Source organism: Sceloporus occidentalis, unplaced genomic scaffold (genome assembly GCF_023333645.1).
Source record: "Sceloporus occidentalis isolate IW3139 unplaced genomic scaffold, rSceOcc1.0.p SCAF_100, whole genome shotgun sequence".
In the NCBI taxonomy this organism is placed as follows: Eukaryota; Metazoa; Chordata; class Lepidosauria; order Squamata; family Phrynosomatidae; genus Sceloporus; species Sceloporus occidentalis.
This window is the reverse complement of record NW_028317080.1, coordinates 2,832,483-2,855,128: the sequence shown is the minus strand read 5'-3', so window position 1 is coordinate 2,855,128 and position 22,646 is coordinate 2,832,483. Positions and strand designations below refer to the sequence as shown.

At 40.8% G+C, this 22,646-nt stretch overlaps 1 protein-coding gene across 1 annotated transcript; it reads left to right on the top strand.

The window, feature by feature from the left end:
- Positions 1–890: 890 nt before the first annotated feature.
- LOC149284065 (cochlin-like) lies at positions 891–20,810 on the top strand. The gene is made up of 12 exons (XM_089497234.1): positions 891–898; positions 1,946–2,097; positions 2,676–2,837; positions 13,762–13,918; positions 14,575–14,708; positions 14,892–14,954; positions 16,892–16,936; positions 17,183–17,330; positions 17,436–17,539; positions 17,991–18,217; positions 18,928–19,444; positions 20,635–20,810. Exons 1-12 carry the CDS (start codon positions 891–893, stop codon positions 20,808–20,810), a joined length of 1,893 nt encoding a protein of 630 aa, XP_089353360.1.
- Positions 20,811–22,646: the final 1,836 nt, after the last annotated feature.

Genomic DNA, 22,646 nt, shown 5'->3' with positions numbered 1-22,646 from the left:
TTTGACAACATGTCTTCCAAGTTTCGCTCATATAAACAGAAAATTCATCAGCATGTGTTTCAGTGTGCAAGATACGATTTACTAGCTTATTATTGTTTCTACCTGCATTAAATACTAGATGCAGTTTGTTGGTTTTAGTTTGTTTATTGTAATTTGGATACAGTCCGAAAGAGCTTAGAGCATTTTGAGGAATGCTTTTATCACATGGATTGGGCTCCTTTTTTGTTTACTTTCTTACCACAGTATGTGATCTAGATTGGTAACTGTTTGTGTACTTTTAATTGTTATTATTTGTTGTTTTATGTGGAACCATCTTATTAAGCAGCGCTGTACAATGGGTAATCATGTAGTATATAACATAACAATTATAAATGACAACTCTCCCCTTTAGTGAATACACCCCAATGTCAGCGGTCCCGCTGACCTCAGCGGGGCGTTCCTGCTGACATCACGGGAAACTGTCAAGACCCTGCTCCCACGACCCAGATGATTTGGGTGTTGACCTGGAGAAGCGGTGCTTCACTCGGAGATCTCCGGGTCAAATCTGGAAATACTACCCAGATCCTAAACCCAATCCCACTATTGCGAGGGAATATATAGCTTTTCAACCACACCTGGGAACTTTATGGCTCTGGCTACTAGGACTCCCCCCTTGCGGGTTGGGGGGCCCGCTGATGTCGCGCTACATAGGCTTTTGTTAATGGGGAAGTGGAGGGAGATCCCCGTAGTGGCCCAGTGAAGCATCGCTTCACCCAGAGTCTCCAGACGAAACCCAGAGAGTCCCCAGGTATGCCTTTAGTAGTAGAGATGATTTTGTTTCCTTTAAAACATTAATTTAAGAGAGATTTCAGAATAAAAACACACCAAGAAGCAACATATTCAGTTAGAAGATGGCCAGGTATGTGGGCAACTTAAACACAGAGTTTATTAACCTTGGTTTACAAGACTGGTACAAAGTTCACCACTTTTGGTGGCAGATCTACAGGTCTAGGAAGCAAACCATGCCCTGCTTCCTAGTTTATGGCAATTTAGGATCCATATTGCAGGTTGCGTGTCTCTCCATTTCATTCTAAATAACATATTTGGAAACCACTACCATGTAACGACTGCCCGAGGCATGAGCTGATGCCAGTGCTGTTGAAGGAGTATTCTCTGCTGTAAAACAGATATGATTTGTGTGTTGTGAACCTCCGCCTGTGACATGCTGATGGAAATCTTGGCTATTTACTGCACGTGAATCCTTCTGGAATAGATTTACAGAAATAAAACCTATAAGTCACCAACAGCCTGGCACATCCCTGGCAGAGAGTGCACCCAGCTGTACAAACTGACGTGCTACAGACCATTTATAAATGTACACGATAGTGTATGCTAGTGTACATTATTATACGGGTGTTTCCAACCCATGGACTCTTTAGTTTGACTAGTGCTTAGTTGGCAGCATTATATATTGATAAACTATGGTATATGGGTATTAATGTCTGCTGTGTAAGAAAATATTGTGCTTGTAAATGATTTTGGATGGGTCTTTCTAACTTTTCTGTTGCCTTGAGACACAGACATCTATCGTCACCTAGCCAAACACCCAGTTATTAGAAATACAGAGCTCATCTACTTACTCGGGATAGGCACGGATACTCCCTTCATGACAGATCTTTAAATTCTATAATCTAGAAACACAGAGACAATCACCTATGCTTGTTATGCAGACATTATTATATTTATGGAAGTTCATTATTATGTCCTAATACACACATGGCATGTAATGTATGGATACAAAGGAGTAGTACTTTTCAACAATCCTTAAGAGCTAAATGTAGGAAACCTACCCCTCTATAATACTTAACATAGGTTTACATAAATCTGTCCATGCAATATACTTTATATTAGATAGATCACATTAAACCTGTACTCGTTATTGCTTTACAATGCCCAACATTTGTAGACCAGACGAGATTGCCTATGAGACAAAATGGACACTTACTATAGAGTACTGTGGGGGTAGCAGATACACAATCCATGCGAGAAAGCATGGGCACCAGCAACCTTTGTATCAAAGAGGCTCTGGAGCATTGGTCTATTTCTATAGGGTACCAGGTAAGGGAATGCGGAGTCTGAAGTGTGCCAGGTACCGGCGATCACTGTCACCGTCCACAATTCACACATGCATGACAATTTAAATGTAATGTGCAGAAACTTCAAATACAGAGAAATTTTAAACCCGTATCTCCCACTTCATTATAACAGACTGTTGGACAATCAATTAAATACATTTATTAAATCAAATACACCTATATCCAGAATTCACCTCTAGGGTCTGGTACCCCCGAAGTAGTTCTTGGACTGTGTAGGCTCCACAGATTGGAAAGTCATTGACTTAACGTTGTGAATTAATATCCACGCTGAGCCCTTATTTTATGTAAGAATTCCTTTTTTTGGAAATGCATTTAGATTCTGCATGTGCTATTCTATTTTCTACCACCGTCTCGATTCAAATACAGGATGGCTATTTACAGATATGTCTCGTGCACTTCTTTTTCGTCAACTCAGAAAGTAGCTAGAAATTGTACCAAGTACAGATGTTAATTTAAAGCAGATTAAATGTTATGGGATGAAGTTCTTCTTTTAATGTTTTTGTGTTGGGGGACATGCTCTAAACCTTCTTTACCTCCCAGCCTTTATCCCAGATCCTCCTCCCTCTGATCACTCCTCACTCGGGTCCTCGTGTTCCTATAAGAAGCGCACCCCGGGAGCACATAGTGCAGACCAGAGAGGAGACCTCGCAGAGCACAGCAGAGGACCCCTTAAACACGCTGTGCGGCACATCCTAAACTACGGTGGGTAATTATGAAACACACAAGAGCATGAGACGAATCAGAAACCTTCGTTAAATCCCTCTATGTGTATGTGAAAATTCTGTAGGTGCTTTTATAGCAATATATGGCACAGGTTGCTTGGTACATGTTGGCTAGGTGTGTTATTTAGGTGTGTATAATACTGCTGGAGGGTCAGAGGCTAAAACGTATCATAAGTGGTAGAGGTTAATACAGCAAGGGGGCTTAGACATGTTTGGGACAGGCAAATGGCTACCCTAAGACGAGACCCAGGACCGATTAAGGTTTGGGTCTTTACAGCAGAAACAGGGTGCAGACTAGACGCGCCGAGCGGTTCTCATCTGCTGTGAAATTCCATGGTCCTGTGTTAGGGCAGTACTTGGCACGAGGACTCGTATGGCAGTTTATGGGCACAAGCCTATGCAGGGCTTGGTATGTCATCTAGCCGGGTGCGTGTAGCATAGGTCTGCGTATGACTCTGTGTGACTTACAGGTAACTAAGTATGTGCATAGTGACCGGCACATGTACCGTGTATTGAGCCCCGCATGGTGTAGGTGTAGGGGCATCATGCTTCGCTTCTTTAGCATGGTGATAGTTTCAGAGAGAACACTTGTCTCTATATTTACTATACCTGTTTGAAATCTCTTAGATTTTACCCTTCTTTTATATCCAAACAAACACAGTAGACTAACTGATGAATTGTTTTTTAATCATTTTTGGCTTTTGAGAGTTTGGTGCCTCGTACAATGAGGTTTTTCTTATATTCTGAAAACGTTAGTAGTTCTCCGTGTACCAAATAACCCGTTATAGATGTTTGACTAAAATTAGATGTTTTCAGGGGTTTGAGCGACCGTGTTGTGATTTAACTCTCGCTTTCTTTTTATCTCCTAGACTTTTAAGCTATCTCCAAAAAATGATGCATTCCATTTCGTGTGCTTGGATCATTTTAGGTAAGTTTGGTACCACTATGAAAATATTAGAAATATTTTTATTATTATTATATGTGAATTTAACTCTTTTCATGTCAATAATGGCTGGGGTTAACCTTTTCCTTTGTACTGACTTACTAGATTTATGTTAATAGGCACTTTATTAAAAAAAAAAAGTTAATATGTTGTGTTACTAATTTTTTAAACAGTTACGCTAATGCTACTGTTTTTTTTAAGCTTGATGTTTGAGATCATCCAAGAAATGTTTACAATATATCCAAAAGTATAAAATTAGTCGTTAATGGCTGAAGCTACTCGGTTAAGAACACATTTGTGCTTATGGAATCTGTCTATAGTGCTTGCCTGCATCAAATTTAGTTTGAAACTTTATATCTTATTTTGTAAATAGTGCAAAGGATAGAAAAGGAGAATTCAGAGATTGCCATAGGAAAGTACTTTTCACTGCGTATAGATTGAATTCTATTATTTAATTATCTTAAAAAATGATTCTTTAAAAGGATAATTATTATTATTAATAATAATTAATAATAATCAGAGCTTGTTATGCTCTGTTTGATGGGCAGCCAACATGTAGCTCTCCAGCTGTTTCAAAAGTTAGCTGAGATTCGGCTGAGGTTCATGAGAATAGTGTTTCTAAAACAACTGGTGAGTTAACTTTCACCTACCCCGTTTCTAACACTAAATCACATTTTACGGCAATGAAATGCATTCATGTTTTTTGAAACCTGAATAATTGATATCAAATACCCTGTATCCTTTGTTTTCCTAAATCTAATCTCTCACCCTGTTCTAAGGCATCTTTGTGCACTCGGTGGCAGCAGATCCTGGCACTGGAGACTGTGAGTATATTATATTATAATATGCAATATATTAACATCAGGCTTCGTACACGGCATTTATAATATGATTATTAATCAAGGAAATGTTTTTTATTTGTTTTAATTAAAATGGTGTTTGTAATATTCAATATCTGCCCTCTGTTATGACAAGTACCGTATTTGCTCGATTATAAGACAAGGTTTTTTTCAGAGCAAATGTTCTGAAAAATACCCCTCGTCTTATAATAGGTCTGACTATGAGACGACTAAGATCCAGATCTCCCGCAGCTGCAGGGGACCTGGATCCTCCTGTCTCCTCCCCCCCCCCCGCCCCACTTACCGGTACTTCTGAGTTCCCGATGTGTAGCTGGGGCAGCGTGTAGATGTCTACGTGATTCGCGTAGACAACTTCCGCTGCAGCAAGAAGGAGGTGTGGCTAGCAGCGGGGGTTGTCTGTGTCCATCGCGCAGACCTTCCCCGGCTGTCAGAGATCAGAGTTCCCCGCACCGATGCCAGTGCCGCACCGGTGCGGGGAACTCTGATCTCTTACAGTCGGGGAAGGTCTATGCAATGGACGCAGACAACCCCCGCTGCTAGCCACGCCTCCTTCCTGCTGCAGCGTAAGTGCATGGGATCTACACGCTGCCCCGGCTACATGACAGGGGACTCAGAAGCTCCGGTAAGTTTGGGGGGGGGGCAGGGGAGTGTTAAATGGAGGGCATAAGGCATTTCTGGAGGCAGAGTGCTCTGTGAAATGCCTTTTAACCCCCTTAATGCAACTCTGCCTCCAAAAATGCCTTTTTAACCCTCTATACGCCACTCTGGCTCCTGAATGCCTTAAACCTCCCTATATGCCACTCTTCCCCATAATATGCCTTTTAACCCTCTAAATGCCAGAGTGGCATATAGAGGTATAAGGCATTTCTGGAGGCAGAGTAGAACATAGGGGGTCAAAAGGCATCTCATGGGGCACAGTGGCATATAGGGTTAAAAGGCATATCATGGGGCACAGTGGCATTTAGAGGGTTAAAAGGCATATCATGGGGCACAGTGGCATATAGGGGGTATAAGGCATTTCTGGGGCAGATGTGCTAAACGGGGGGGCAGGTTGGAAAATAGAAGGAAATGAAACCAAAATATTTTTCTCAATCATAGCTTTTATTTAAAAAAAATACTTTACATGAATTAACATTTACTGGTAAAACTTTTTTCCTATAGGGTCGTCTTATATTCAGGCTTTTTCTTTTTTTCCTAAATTAATATTCAGATTTGGGGGGTGGTCTTTTATCAGGGTCGTCTTATAATCGAGCAAATACGGTATATGCTTTAGATGGGTATATTGTATTCTAGTCATCCTAACAGCTATCCTAACAGACCAAGGCTAATAATTTCAAATGTCTATATTTCAAATGTCTTTTAACACGACAGATCAACGCTAATTGCTAAGCATCCTCTATAGAGAAAGATATGTTGTGGATCTAGCACTGGGGATTAAGTTCAATGGCTACTTCGCTATTACTTCTCTTTTGCCTCCTACAAGTCCGTCACTTGCTTCATAATGGTTGGCATTTTGACTAATAATGTCAGAACTGCAGTAGGGCTGAAACAACTAATCGGTAAAATCGATAATAATCGATAATAAAAATCCTTGTCAACGATTTTCCTTATCGATTAGTCGAATTGATTTTTATCAATTTTATCCTTATATAATCCGACCTCAAACAGAGATCGGATTATAACACTAGAATCCAGATCCCCCGCAACGCTGCAGAGGACCTGGATTCCCCTCACTGTCGGCCGGTCTCTCACTTCCGTCTCTCTCCCCCCTCCCATACACCCCTCTGACTCCTCCCCCCCCCATACACAGAGAATCGAGGTCTCCTGCAGAGGATCATCCTCTCTGTCAGCCGGTGGGGGTCTGCATCGCACAGACAGCCTCCGTTACTGCCCTTCACTTACGCTGAGGCTTCTATGAAGCTGCAGTGAAAGTGCCTGTCAGCAACGGAGGTTCACAAAATACCAGGGAGTCGGGAGAGAGGCAGAGCGGTGTATGGTAGGGGGGAGGAGTCAGAGGGGTGTATGGCAGCCACCCTCCCATACACCACTCTGGCTCCTCCCCCTCCCATACGCCACTCTGCCTCTCTACCCGGCTCCCTTGTGTCTTGTGAACCTCCGTTGCTGACAGGCACTTTCACTGCAGCTTCATAGAAGCCTCAGCGTAAGTGAAGGGCAGTAACGGAGGAGGCAAAGTGGTGTATGGGAGGGGGCAAAGTGGTGTATGGGAGGGGGGGAGGAGGCAGAGTGGAGTATGGGAGGGGGAGGAGGCAGAGTGGTGTATGGGAGGGGGAGGAGGCAGAGTGGTGTATGGGTGAGTTATAGTGGTGTATGGGGGGTATAATGAATTTCAGAGTGGCCTATCTGGGGGAGGCAGAGTGGTGAATCAGGGAGAATTTCAGGGTGGTGCAGGGCATTTATGGGGGGGTGGAGTGGCATATCAGGGTGCACAGTGGCATATTGGAAGTTATAAGGCATATCTGGGGGTAAAAGGTATATCAGGGGGCTCAGTTGGATATCACTGGCATATAAGGAGTATAAGGCATATCGGGGGCACAGTGGCATATCGGGGCACAGTGGAATCTCTGGCATATAAGAGGTATAAGACATATATGGGGCAGAGTGGCAAGCTGGGGGTCAGATGTGCATAACTGGGGGCAGTTTGGTAAATAAAAGAAAATATAAAAAAGGCTTTTATTTCAGTTTTTATTAAATATGAAAAATAGTTAACATATGAATTAATATTTACTAATAACTTTGTATTAAAACCTAGTTTGAGAAACACTGTGTTTGGGTTCTTGTAGCTTTTATTATTATGTCAGTAAAATAAGAAGGCGAATAGCGAGAGGCCATTGCAAAAAAGAGATGAAAGTGTAAATTGTACGTTTTTTATTACATTATTTTAAATAAAAAAAATTGCATTTTTTATCCAATTAATCGAAAAAATAAATAATAAAAATAAATGCCCTAAACCGCAGTCCTGATTGTTTTCTTGTTTGTTTGTTTTGTTTTTCTGCCTTCATCAAAAAGAGAGTAAGACTATTCCCCCACCATAAAAATATAATTTAGCTGTATCACAAAGTAAATGTGCACCAAAGGTGGTGGAATGAGCTCAGTCCTCAGGGGTTGGGCTTCATGTATTTATTTTGCCGGCACTTTAGTTTCTACAAGAAATATTTTTTTTTTCCCTTTTCCTGTTGTTTTTTGTTTAATTCAATGAGATGATATATACAAACTTGCATAACTAACACCCAAGCCATGGCAAGTATAATGTAAAATAATGTCATGTTTAATATAATATTTAAAGTGACATTAATGCTTCAATTTTTTTTATATCATACCAGCCTAAAAGGCTGTGGCTTATCTACATCGTTTTTCCCTTTTGTACCATTTTTTGCACAGTGTAAGTGATGATTTTTTAATATTATACTAATACCCATTGAAACACATGAGCACAGGAATCATATTTTAGTGCACTAAAAAAGACATGGTAGAGCTGGGTTCTCTGAAGAGTTGCCAATATAAATAAATATTAGCCCCTGCAGCCAATATATATTATATTGTTATATTAATATTACACTCTGCTGACAATACATATTAATATTTGACCCTGCTGTTGATATATATATTATTAGCCCCTGCTGACAATATATATTATTAGCTCCTGCAGCCAATATATATTAATATTAGCCCCTGCTGCCAATATACATGAATATTTGCCCATGCTGCCAATATATATATATATATATATATATATATATATATATATATATATATATATATATAAAAATATTTGCAACGCTGCCAATATATATATAAAAATATTAGACCCTGTTGCCAATATATTTTATAGTGTAAAAATTGGACCCTACCCAAGCATTTCCTTGGGCCGTGCTCCACGCTCCCTTGCATGCAATCACTCCCTCCGCTAACACACCAAAAAAAATAAAAATTGCCACACTGACTGCAGATCAGGTGAAGATTGTGAGAGTCAGTGCAGTCTTCCCTCCTTCTGAATGCACCGTGACATTGAGAGGTCCCCTCCACCCGTAATCATCCCCAGAGTCCCTTTATCAGTTCATTCGCTAAACGACACCTCTCTTTTACTTACTCCCTGTAGTTCAGGTATAGATGAAATAAACAACACATGGAAACAGCACGTGCAACTGAATAAGACATAAAAACCCTGTATTTGCAGGTATACATAAATAATGTATGGAAACATAGCATTGCAGGTATAAACCAACAGAACACACAAATCCAGCATTGCAGGTATAGATCAACTGAAAATCGCATGTAAACTCAGCAACTGAAGGTATAGATCAAATAAACAACACATGGAAACAGCACCCCAGGTATTGATAAACTGAATAACACACAAACCCAGCATTGCAGGTATAGATCAATTGGAATTCACATAAAAACTCAGCATTAAAGGTATAGATGAAACCCCCTAAATTACAGGCATAGATCACAGGTTGCTCACCCCAAAGCCAGCCCTGGCTTTTTCCTCCGAGTCCACAGGCAGCGAGCCTGCACAGGCCGGCTGGTCTGCGGATGCTGCCAGACTCCAGAGCGCTGGGGGAGGTGACGTCATAAAATTAAACATCACTTCCCCCCAGCGCTCATCCTCCGCCAATTACACCGTCGCGGCACGTAGCATTGCGCTAAAGACAGAGCGGCTGGAGGGGAGGGGTCCTGCCAATTTTTGAATCTTTGAATTTTTATATTGAAATTATTTAATGAAGATATTTCATATAGGTTTTAGTTATTTGAAGTGCATATAGTGTTATGGTGGAAATAAGTATCATGTGCCTGTTTTTTGCATACAATCCCACATATCAATAAACTGAATAAACTGGCTGCCAGAGTCGAATTTTTGAAATATGTTGAGTGTTTTTTTATACTGTACAGTATTCTATCATCCCTTACTTGTCCTGGTTTGTATCGAGATTGTTTCATCTGCACCGCTAATTGTAGCCTCTGTCGGTGAGCCAGATAAAATATATAAAAAGATTAAATGAGGTTATAAAATGGTATTCCAACCATTAATAGATGTAATAAAATCAGTTATATTGCTCTACATATGGAAGTGTTTAGATGCAAACATATTGAGAACATTTTTACTGACACAGGTAGCACCCATCAGTTATGCCTCTGAACCTCTTGACAGTTATCCCTGTCTCTGCAGTGTCCTGTGTAAATGGATCAGGGGTAGTTAAATATTCCCTCCAATTTACAGATTGGTGTCCTTCGTTACCTTATATGGTAGGGGTCATCCCTGGGTGGGTTCAATTTACTCGCTCACATCATTCTTATACACTCGCTCACTCTAACATCATCCTTATACAGTCACCCAACTCTTACAGCTCTACATTTCTCACATCTTGCCCTTCCTGTGCGAGCCACTACTCTAAAACTGCTGGATTGTGTAATGTGTGACGTGAATCAAATGAGCGCCTCTCTGTTGGTGACTAGGAGCAGGAATGGTGGGAGCATGGGGCCTGACAGTATCCTTCAGCCCCAGGGTCCCCATTTGGGCCTGCCCAACCAAAATGCTCTGGGCTTCAGCCACCTTAGCCCACCGCTGGTGATGCCCCTGGTGGTCCCAGTTTATTTTCTGTCAATTCAGCAATATTAATGTTTGACAATTTTGTCTTTTGCTTCACATTTGAAAATATGTACTCTATATTATACATTTTATATTCTAAATGCATAACATGATACATCTTTATGTTTTTACAAAAATTTGTAGAATCAATGTGTTTTTTTTTTATTCATGACACATCAGACTGTAACTTTATCTTAGGAATATATAAATATAAATACATTGCTGAGCTGTTTGTGTGCCAATTGCTCCCTTCTTAGGAAATAAAAAAAAACAACTAAAAATAAAAATCCCTGCAGGAGATAGCTTATATCAAAAATCAGATGCCTGGCATGATGCCAAGGAAGAAATAAAAGCACTAACTGAAAATGTGCATAGAGAAACCTGATAAGCTGTTTGGGGCACTGACAAACTGGGGGTACTGATAAGCTGTTTGGGAACAAAGATGGCACAGGCAAGCTATTTGGGGTACAGACAAGCTGTGTGGGGCCACAGATGGCACAAGCACCTTGTGGGGGGGGGGAATGATGGCCCTGATACGCTGTTTGAGAGCAAAGGTAGCACTGTGTGAATTTTGCAGGCCCTGTGGTTTCGTGTTATACCCCTGAATTTAAGAGTGTTTTTTTCAACTACCGAATCTTTTCTCCTGAAGAGTACCGTTACAAGTTATCCGTCCGTTTCCCAGATGTAATTTGGTAAAATTCCTGGAACTAATTTGAGCAGCCAGTCAGGTGAAAGTGATGTATTCTATGGTGCTGGATAACAATATGACTAAGGAGTCTAATCTGTCTACATATTCATGGTATTATGTGATGTCAGATGGGATTGTTTTAGTTGTTGAATTTAGATGTTTAACTGGATTATCCTTATTTTTACATTAGGCTGTTTGCAGTACAGTGTAAATTACTTTTCCTGGATAATTTTTGATGTTTGGTTGCAAGTATGACCAATGAATTTCATGTTTTTTGATGGAAAGTGCCATTGGTTATGATGTTGTTGGTCTGTTGAGTGTTGTTGGTAGGTGTTACACATCTTCTTTCTAGTGTATACAACCATCAATCCACCCATCTGTTTTGCAGTCCTTCCATAAAGGGACCTGGAACACTCCCATGTCCATGTTTCCAAATATCTAAAAGGAAAACTATTAAACTAATAGCATACTAGAGAATGCTAGAAACTCTTGTGTCTCTGGGAAAGTGCGTGACCAAATGCCAGATGCGTTGGGGAGCGTTCCTTTTCATGAAGGAACCAACCCAGAATTCTCAGAGCATCTGGCAGGACGTATCCTGTGGAACTGTATTCTTGGTTAAACCTTTGAGGGGGCCATCAGCTCAGTTCCAAGCAAAAATAAACTTTTAGAACATAATTACACGTTGGTACCATCTTATACATCCATATATAATTAAGTTATAGTTACAGTTATCTGTGGTTAGAACCAAACACAGGTTGTTTATTAATGTTTAAAATGTTTGTAGCCAACAGCATTCCTCAACATGTGTGGCTCATCACCATGCAATTATTGTTGTTTCAAAGCAGATTCCTTAATTCCGTTGATCAAAACAATTCTATCAACTTGTTGGTTTTACTGTATCTTTAGAAGCTACTTCACTAGTGGTGATGGATGGTAGAGAGGGAAACCACAGTTGGAGCAGCTACATGGACAAAATGATAACAAAATGCACTCCTTAAATTCTTGCTTATCCCTGAAAAACACCTGCACCAACAAAGGGGAGTCTCCAAGTAAATGAAACCTCGACTACAGGGCCAGATTTTCTGTAGATCATGAATAAAATGGACCCCTAGTACCATTCATCTCAGCTTGATGTGGAACATCCCACAGTGAGGCATATGACCACAAAAAAGGATCTGCACAAGCACTACTATTTAATATATGAAAGTAATCTTGATGCACAGAACAACAGGAACTTGCATCTCGGCAAAAGAAAATAATCATCAGTAGCTGCTTTTGCCATGGGGGAAACTTGATCTTTTCAGTCTGTCTGTGTTTGTTGGTGTGTTTCATTGTTTCTGAGCCACAGAGGAAGTTATTTTCTTTGCAACCAGCTGAACACATGCATTTAATGTTTAGTCAATCATGTTCCCAACTACTGTTTTTTACCAAAGTTGCCTGGTCACCGTGACCTGCACCCAAAATAAACCTTCTTGCTTATGATTTGATCATTGAATTCTGATCCCTTCATCATATTGATACTGATATATCAGCAGGCTTTTCGGTGTTCTCTTAACCATTCTCGGTGGTGTCTCACTGCAGGCATCATTGTGTAAAAAGCAAAGTTATATATGGCTCCAATGTACTGTCATTGCCCTTCGAGGGTTATGCAAAAAAAGTGATTCTGGTGCGAAGTTTGAAATATGGTCATATCACCAAAGCAACTAATGGAGTAGTCTAACCAGCAGGGATATTCTGTTAGTTCTTATGGTGATAAGATCATGGTTCAAGCTTCTGGGGAAACAAAATGTAATTTTTCACCCAGCTCTACTCATTGTGTGGAGCCACTCACTCTGTAAGGATGCTCAACTCACTGGGCTAACCACCAACTTGCAAAGGCTGGATGTTGCAACTGGAAGCCATTCTGCGTACAGGGATCAATCTATTGTCATCACTATGATAAGGAAACAGGGAATCCCAGGTATGATCCTGCCAGTTAAGATATCCAAATTTCTGGATGGGCATTCTCAATATAGATAACACATTTTTTAGAATTAATTCTGCTCACCAGGTCAAGACACACCAAGTCTAACTTAAATCTTTGGCTCACAAGAACGGCCATTGTAAACAACTAACAGGTTATTGGTGGGGCTCACAATAATATAATAAACAGTTAGGTACCAATTTTATATTTTTCCAAAGAAGTGAACGGAGTAGTGAATTGGAGGTTGGAGAGATTCCCTCTTCCATGTTTCATTCTAAGAGCCTTCAGCTAAAGATTAAGCCTCTTCGAATAATATGGAAATGTAGCGCATGGAACCTGCGTAGCTAAGTGGAAGGCGCCTTGACTGGCTGAGGTGGGCTTAGCATAATGGGGTTGAGGGGCATTAGTTAGGGGACTTTGGGAGGTCCTGTATAAATAGGTCCCTCCATTTTGTGACTGTCACTTTTAATTAGTTATTCCCTCACTCCCTTCCTCCCTGTTATTAGTAGGATGATTTAGGGTCTTCTCGTCTGTGTCACAGTGGCGGGGCTGGTCAGTGTAAGGTGGGGGTGGAATAATGGTTGGTTCATATGAAATAGCGTATTTCTGGTTTGGTTGGTGTTGGTGGTTTCAAACTGGTCGGTGGCTCACAACCTGGATTGTAGAATTTTCTGAGCATTAGGTTTTGTTTGTTTTTTTAACCTGTAGAGTTTAAACTAAGCTATATGAATCCAATTGCATTTGAATATAGATATATACACATGCATGGATATATGTTGGCACTCGTGTTCACATTTTTTCAGCAGATTATTTTGAGTTCTGTATATGTATTTCTCCTACAGCTCCGGTTCCTGTCTCCTGTTCCATGAGGGGTTTGGACTTGAAAAGAGAGTCAGTTCAGGTTCTGTGTCCTCCTGGCTGTACTGACCAGCAGCCGTCTGTGTATGGAGACTCCGTGTATGCAGCAGTGTCCAGCATTTGTGGTGCAGCCATACACAGGTGCGTTCACACATAAGTATCATATTTGCAGATTCTGACCAAACCGCACACAGGTCAGAACCTGCAAATTAATGGTGTCCAGACAAGGTCTCAGTGGGTTAAAACACAGAGCCTAAATTGGGGTACTTTCACAAAGTGCAGGTGAGGCAATATGTGGGCATATTTATGCTCCAGATTGCTGTTTTGTGAATAGTATTTTCTGAGTATGTGCTGAATTGTTGCTCTGTTTTGTAAACTTATAAAATGTATTATGTGGTATTTGCACAAATTAGAAAAACAAATAACCAGTAAAAGGACATAGGTTGTTTGGAATTTATATGATCCGAACCATTATTAAGATATTGGAATTAGAAAATGAGACCTGTGCTGAAAACATTTAGCCTACTTGACTACTTGAAGTCAATGGACGCCAAAAGCACCAGTTAGTTACTTGTTTAATCTTTTGAGAGACTGGCAATTTAATTGAAACTGTGTTAACGTCCCCCTAATATAGCCCTGCACATGGATTTTCCAAAAGGTTTAATTTATTTTATATATAAATATATATATAATAATTGTTTACTTAATTTAGGGCAGGAACACTATGTAGTATATAATATATATATATGTACTCTTTTAAAAGTCTGTTGTTTAAGTGTGTGTTGGTGTCTCGGCAGAGGGGTAATTTCCAGCACTGGTGGAGTAGTATCCCTGCGCAGACTTCCTGGCCAGCAAAATTATCCTGGAACCTACGCTAATGGTGTCCAGTCACAGAGCCTCAGCAAATGGTCATCCTCGTTCTCTGTTTCCAGTAAGTACGGAGCAGAAATTGGAGTTTTAGAACAATGGAATTACTTAATATGCAAACCAAATCATGCATTTTGTTTTGAAAAATGGTATACTGCTTGGTACATGTCATTTGGGGTAGAGGTAAGCATATCATCGATTATTTAAATGTAACGACTCTACTTTAAGTATATGGTTTTATTTGCAGAATTTAAGAGTCGGGGAATGGAAGTCTCAGGAAAGCCAGTGTCCACCCAGGTGTCCCCTACAAGTGAGTATACCACATTATATATATATATATATATATATATATATATATATATATATATATATATATATAGTAATCAGGGAAGGCAAAGTGCCCATACTAGGTCCACAGAACATCATTAAATTGTCCACCCCAGACCCCAGTAAATGTCCACCATGAGTAATGTTGTTGCCGCTGTAAGTAATCAATGATACTGAATAAAATGAGAGCAGCTTCAGTAGGAAGGAATTCTTTCAGTTGACTGGCTACTCTGTTTGGTCTTGGCTTTATATAGTGTGGGTTGCCTAAACACGGTAGGTCAAGAGTCTCATTACACACAGTACCCCACAGACCATATACAGGCCAAAAAACATTAATGTGACCTCTCTGTGCACATCCCTGTGTATGCCCTACTGTAGTGCTGCACAATAAACATTTAAATAATGTATTTAGGTTGGGTGCAGGGGCGTACCTAGAGTATTTGGCACCTGGGGCAGAGCCTGTATGTGGCACCCCCACACACACTTTAAAACTGCATAGCTTCTATCGTTAGGCAAACAATGACAGGGGTACAGCATAACTGTTATCATTATATACTGAGGCACGCACTGACGGTGGTACAGCATAACATCTATCACTATATACTGAGACAAACATTGACAGGGGTACAGCATAACTGCTATCATTATATACTGAAGCAGACATTGACGGTGGCACAGCATAACTGTTTTCATTATATACTGAGGCAAACATTGACAGTGGTACAGCATAACACCTATCACTAGATACTGAGGCACATTGATGCAGTGTAGGCCTAAACTGAAAATTCAGCATTCACTTGGCGGAAACAGAAAATGCCCCCCCCCTTTAAAAACAAAAACAAAAAAGAAACACTTTTATTAAAAGTAACACACCAAAATTAGACAAAGAAATATATATGATTGTCAACGGCAATCACAATCCTATCATGATATGAGTGTGATTGCTGTTAACAATCATAAATATGTTAATATTGTTATTGATTTTTTCTGTCCAATTTTGGTGTGTTACTTACTTTTAATAAAAGTGTTGGATAACACACCTAAATTGGGAAAAAAACATCAATATTATATAACTAATTATATTCCTAGCAGCAATCACACTCCTATCATGCCTAGGCAGCCAGTACATGCTGGAACACCCCCCCACACTTAAACATTCAGCATAAACTACAGCAACACACACACACACACACAATGTTTTCCTACCTTCCCTCTGTCACTGTCATTTTTACCGCCACAGCTCCTTCCTCTTGTCTTTTCATCTGTGTGAGCGCGGGAGGCGGTGGGCGTGGCTTCAGTGTTGTGCGCCGGGATATGACATCAAATCCCGGCGCACAGCGGAAGTTGCCGCGCGCATCGCACGGGAGCAGTATCGGGGGTCTGCATTAACAGACCTCCCGCTCCCTTCATTGCTTTTAAGCCGGTTGGAGAGAGATCCTTGATCTCCCCAACCGAGCCTGCGCCTCTACAGACAGACGTCACTGTCCGTCTCTGGAGGGGTGCCGGCGTGGTGGCACCCCCCTGATGAGCGGCACCGGGGGCGCCTTGGGTCAGCCATCTCTTTCACTCTGCCCATGTAGCTGTCATGCACTCTGGTGCCGTGTAAAAAGGCTATGGAGGTAATGTAACTGGACCGGTTACCAGGGGGATCTCAGACCCTCCCCAACCAGCCCAATGAACCGCAGTGAACTTAGTAGTCTGATCACCCCAACGGGGCAAGGCACCCCTGGTTTTTGCGTACAAACACCACCCTTTCTCCTTCTGTCCTAAGCGTTACTGGGCCACTTAAGCTTGACCTTCCCCCTGTGCTAAACAGTGCCAGATCTCCTCTGTAAACTGGCTGCTTGAAATGATGTAACTCACCTGGGGTGAGAAACCTCTCAAACCTCGTCATTGTTTTTTCTGCTTTGTGTTCTATAGGCAGGCGTCAAAAGAAAACCCCAGAGAAGTCAACAGGCAACAAAGGTACCTCGTATTCCGTATCCCGCAGCAAGCTGTAGCATTAAGCACAGGGTACAATGGCCCATTAGAAAGGCAAAATACATGGAATATGAAATTAATCTTTAATTAATTAAAGTTTTCTTTTAAAAGTATCTTGTGTGATCTACATATTCTATTAAACTATTCATCATGTATTAGATCATTTCACATAAAAATATCTTCATGGATTATTTGAATATTATGAATAATGCATTTTCTGTCCTTACACAGACTGTAAGGCTGAAATTGCTTTTGTCATTGATGGCAGCAACAATATTGGACGGCGAAGATTCAACTTGCAGAAACACTTTGTGGCTAAAGTAGCCCTGATGCTGGGAGTTGGTACAGATGGCCCACACGTAGGTGTGGTACAAGCAAGGTAAAGGGGCTTGGGGCCGGCCTGGGCCAGGTAATCTGCGTAGAAGTGTGTGGATTCAGGGATACTTTCTGTGTACTTTGCGCCTAACTCTAATCCCCCATTCAGTGAAATGCCCAAGACAGAGTTCTTCCTGAAGGACTTTACCTCTTCCAAAGATGTCATGTTTGCTGTGAAGGAAATCAGCTTTAAAGGAGGAAACTCCAATATTGGTAAGCAGTATTAATCAGTTATAAGGGGGCATACTGATATATGTCTATGTATCTGTATGAGACTGGGGCTTATTCACTAAATGGGGGGAGAGTTGTGTTTCAGCATCTTCACGAAGAACCATTTCCACTGAATGTCTGGTGTAGGAAGAGCTTGGCTGGCCCTGTATAACAGTTAATGAATTTCTCAAAGTCTCTCCTATTGAATTATGCATTAAGCAGGATCAACTCAGCCCTTCCTAGAGGAGAAAGTTTCCAGTGTTGGCAATTCATAATGAATAGTTAAGCGAGTGCGACAACAACTTGAGTGCAAACTCTTCTGCCAACCCTCACGTTAGTGAATAAACCCCACTGTTTGCAAAATATGCTGTTACATGTTGCCATTAGTTTGGGGAGACAGATGTTGGATGGCTCCGCGTAGTTGGTGATCTCACGTTTCTTTTCACACCACCAGGAAAAGCAATAAAGCACACGGCTCAAAGCTTCTTTACAGCCTCCAATGGGGTGAGGAAGGGAATTCCGAAGGTCATGGTGGTGTTAATCGATGGGTGGCCTTCGGACAATATTGAGGAGGCTGGAATAGTTGCCAGGGAGTTTGGCATCAATGTCTTTATTGTGTCTGTGGCACCACCCACATCCGAGGAGCTTGGAATGGTGCAGGATGTGGCATTTATAGACAAGGTGAATATAGCGACCCCCTTACTGAGGGGCTTTTATCAATGATCTGCCATTTAAAGGTGCAGTTCCACCTAGAGGGCCTCTTAAAATAGCCACAGATAACAGAAAAACTGAATGACATCTAAGTTATGCATCATGCGGAGATAAGTAAAAGAAACCTTAGAACTGCCTAGTGCCTAGAAACAGTCCTCCCTCTGAATTATATCCCAGCAGTCTGACTACCTACAGCAACCCCCACCTGCCCTTCCATGATCATGCATATGAAACAGCAAAGCTTTACAGAAAGTAATACACAGTAATGGCCACATTTGCTACTGATCAGGGAGTAAGTGTTGTTGAGTACCCCACTCAATGTGTGATAGATGTGATGGTGGCGATGTGTGAAAATCATGAGCTGTTTTGTGTGATAGGTGTGATGGCAATTACGTGTGATTGGTGGGACCTCTCTCCTATCAAACCTAACTAGAAGACCTTAAAGTTTAGACCCATTCTGTGATGTTAGAGATAGGCAGGATTAAGAGACTCCACTGACGAAGTACAGCAAAACACCATTTTAAAAAAGGAAAAAGCTTATTATAGGTGCATACCACAGTACTAAAAGATATATATAGAAATCTGAGAACGTTAAGGGGTTAATTTATATTGTTTATGGCTGTGATGTAACACGTAAATCGCTTGCAAACTTGCGTATTTTGGTTTTCTGTCTCATCTAGGCGGTTTGCCGAAACAACAGCTTCTTCTCCTTCCACATGCAAAGCTGGTTTGGCACAACCAAGTATTCCAAGCCGTTGGCGCAGAGGTTATGTTCTCACGAGCATCTTCTCTGTAGCAAGACCTGCTACAACTCTGTCAACATTGGCTTTCTGATCGATGGCTCTAGCAGCATCGGAGACTTTAACTTCCGCTTGATGCTCGAGTTCATAATGGCTGTTGTGCGCGCTTTTGAGGTCTCTGATGTTGGTACCAAAGTGGGAGCTGCCCAGTTTACCTATGACCAGCGTATTGAGTTTGGCCTCAATGACTTCACTAGCAAGGAGGAGGTGGTACAAGCCCTTCGAAATATCCGCTACATGAGCGGCGGTACAGCCACTGGAGACGCCATCAACTTTGCCGTACGCAACTTTTTCCAGTCAACTAAGGATGGACACAACAAGAATTTCCTGGTCATAATCACCGATGGGCAGTCATACGACGATGTCAGGGGACCTGCGATTGCTGCACACAGAGCAGGTAAAGTAATTCTTCAACTATTGCTATTCTGAACAATTTTGTTTGACTTAAATTACACCAAATGTTGTATCAACAGCTATAACGCAAATGTCCTTTTATACAAAGTCTTTTTGAGGTTTAACGGAATATAAAATATCGCTCTGAGCCAAACAGTAGTTTACAAACAAGGGCTTCTTGCCTTTTGATTTGAAGGTATAGGCGCAGTTTTATGCACAGTTCCCAGTTTTTCTAACTAATCCTATATTTTTCTTGAAAGGACATCCTGCTTGGCCCTGTAGTCAGATCAGCACATAAGGAAAACCTTTATTGCGTCTCCCACCTCTGTGGATATAACCACTGCCAGCTCACAGGAAAACCAATGTTTTAGTGTTGCCTGGGTGCAGGATGGCATTTTTTTTGTCTTTAGCTAGTGATAGTTTTTTGTTCTTGTTTTACACATCTTCAGGAAACCGAATTAGGACACTTTCACGCCTGCACAGGCAGGCTGCCAAAGAGGGGAAACTGTTAAGCAGTCCTATTCTGAGTCTGGACAGTTCTGCCCCAGCAGTCCGTTCTGCAGCCTAATTTGTCTTTACTCTGTTTCATTTTATTTCTCTTAAGTATTTTCTGCTGCGGTTGCAAACAGTGTTATCACCATTTAGTGCCCTTTCTTAGCACTAGAGAGGGTGATTTAGAGTCCTCTACTGAGGAGCTCAGCCTTGAAAATGCGAGCGCAGGACAAACAACCGCCAGCAGCTGTGCATTACAGCCATAGACACAATCTGCCATGTACCAGAACAAAGTGCTACACATCGAGCAAGAACATTTTTTTTGTTATTTACTTTTTTTTTTTTTTTTACTATTACTTTGGCAGGATATGCAACACACCAGTAATCATTTTTCCTATTGGGAGGCCTTTTGTTTTTCTTAATGTGAAATAACCTCATACTTTATTTAAGGTAGGATCCAACCTCCTAAAAAGAAAGTGTAAGGGGGGAGGGGGCTGCGGACCAATTCAAATTCCCCAGCTCCCCAACCAGTTTCCCTCCCACTCCTATACAATAGCCTGCCATCTTAGGCCAATGCAGGCCACATGGGCATTTACGCCGTTCCAGCCACCATATGCCCCAATTCATGATTGCTGCATGTTGTCTCAAATGGATTTTATTTAACTATATTTAATCTGCTAAAGTTACCTTGTCTGTTGCCAGGTGTAACGGTGTTCTCTGTGGGTGTTGCGTGGGCACCACTCGAAGACCTTAAGGACATGGCCTCGGAGCCCAAAAACTCTCACACGTTCTTCACCAGGGAGTTCCCGGGGCTGGAGCAAATTGCACCAAGTATTATCCGTGGGATTTGCAGAGACTACCTGGACTCGCAGAAATGAGGAAGCTAAACGCACTCCCTTATGGGAGGTTTAAAGGGCAGCAGGTTAAAGAAAGAATCGGGTCATCATTTCTATATAGGGGTAATAGAGCTACATTCAGCAACTATACACATCAGATGAAGAAACAGTAGGAAAGCACTTAACCACGTAAGTGCTAGAGAGGCTTGCAGGGAATTCCTTAATAAACCAGACTCCCCTGCCTCTCTGGCACTCCAAAGGTTAAATGTTATTTTAGGTATTTGTGTTTGCATCTTTGCTAAATGTGTACATTCTTCACCCAACACCCATGGATTGTACCGGAAACACACTGTGTTAAATAACCTGCACATTAAACTGTTACAAGCTTTGAACCTACTAACAGCCTGGGAACATACAACATATTGCAAGCTTTTTAACATACTGGGAACGGGTACAATATATATATATATATTTTTTATAAAATAAAAACGTTATATATAGCATTGTGGTGACATGTCATTATTGAGGGTATCGTTATGTATGTTGGACCCATCACTTTGCTAAACACTTACAGTGAAGAGCCCTATATACAGAGTTTGTTTGGCGTAGATTTTTACCCAATTCTCTCGTTACCCTTAAAGCATTTAATGTCGAGATTTGATTTGATTTTACGAGATGTAACACACATTTAGCACCGGGTGTTAGAGTCCTAACCCACCTTCAGGTGGAAGATTATGTATTCCAACTTGTAATAAACATTGTATAACATTTAATGGCAAAGGGCTTGCAGTGAATAACCGATCTATATATCTTTAAAAAAACTATATATATAGATATATATAGATATATATAGATATATATATATAGATATATAATACACACACACACATACTGTATATCCAATGCAGATAAAGTAGAGATGATGCAGAAGATATAGATCTATGTGCAGCATATACAAGCCAAGGCAACTATACATACAGGTACACCATTTAATATTTATTATATGCATTTTATATACATTTTCTCAACAACTGTACTGTTGCGTTTTTGTGGTACAATCTTAAAAATTTGCCCATTTGCAATCTGTAAAACAAAACATTACAAAATGTTTAAACTGAACAGTTTTTTTCCCCCTCATTTGTGGAAGACTAGAAAACAAAAAGTGAAATTGTCTTAGCCATGCATAACAAAGTATTTTTTTTTTTTCTTTAGCTACACCAGAAAAATAATGTTTTAGAAAGGGGGTGAGGGTTAAAGGAAAAAAAAAAAGGTGACATTTCAGACAAATGAACCAAATGCAGACTCCATAGTTAAAGGAACAGGTGGCGTTGAGCCCAGACGCTGTTTAAATACCGATTTTACGTAATCTCATTTTAAACAACGAATCAACGGAAGCCGCACTGCTCGCTTGTGTTGGATGGACCGCAAACCGTTATAAAGTCATTTGTCGCTTATGTAAAAAAACAACAAAACAAAAGGTGAAATAAATAATCTGTTGCTGGAACTAAGCTTGGGAAACATCCGGATAAATTAACTCGTAAACAAAGTAAACATACAAAATATCACACAGTGATAGAATGCTGCAATTGTAAAGAAAAGAAAAATGGAAAGGAGCATCTGGCACAACACCTCAACCCCAAATCCTGCCCGTCCCGTAGAACTAGGACCGTCAATAGTGTCTCTTCACTCAACATCTCAACTGATTTATTTCAGACTGCTTGCAGCTTTTCGTGATCTCTGGCTTTAAAAGGCATTATTAAGGGGGGAGGGCAAAGATAAAAAAAAACAAAACTGAAAATTTCTATTTTCCCTTGTGAAAGGAGAAGGGTCGGCAGTATAAAAAGCTGTAAAATTCTTTTAACTTCAGGTTTTAATATT

Bases quoted from the DNA above. Each gene is read 5' to 3' on its own strand.
- LOC149284065 (XM_089497234.1), top strand. The intron at 13,919-14,574 runs GTGCGTTCACAC...GTGTCTCGGCAG, and splicing joins TGTGGTGCAGCCATACACAG to AGGGGTAATTTCCAGCACTG. The intron at 18,218-18,927 runs GTGAATATAGCG...TGTCTCATCTAG, and splicing joins ATGTGGCATTTATAGACAAG to GCGGTTTGCCGAAACAACAG.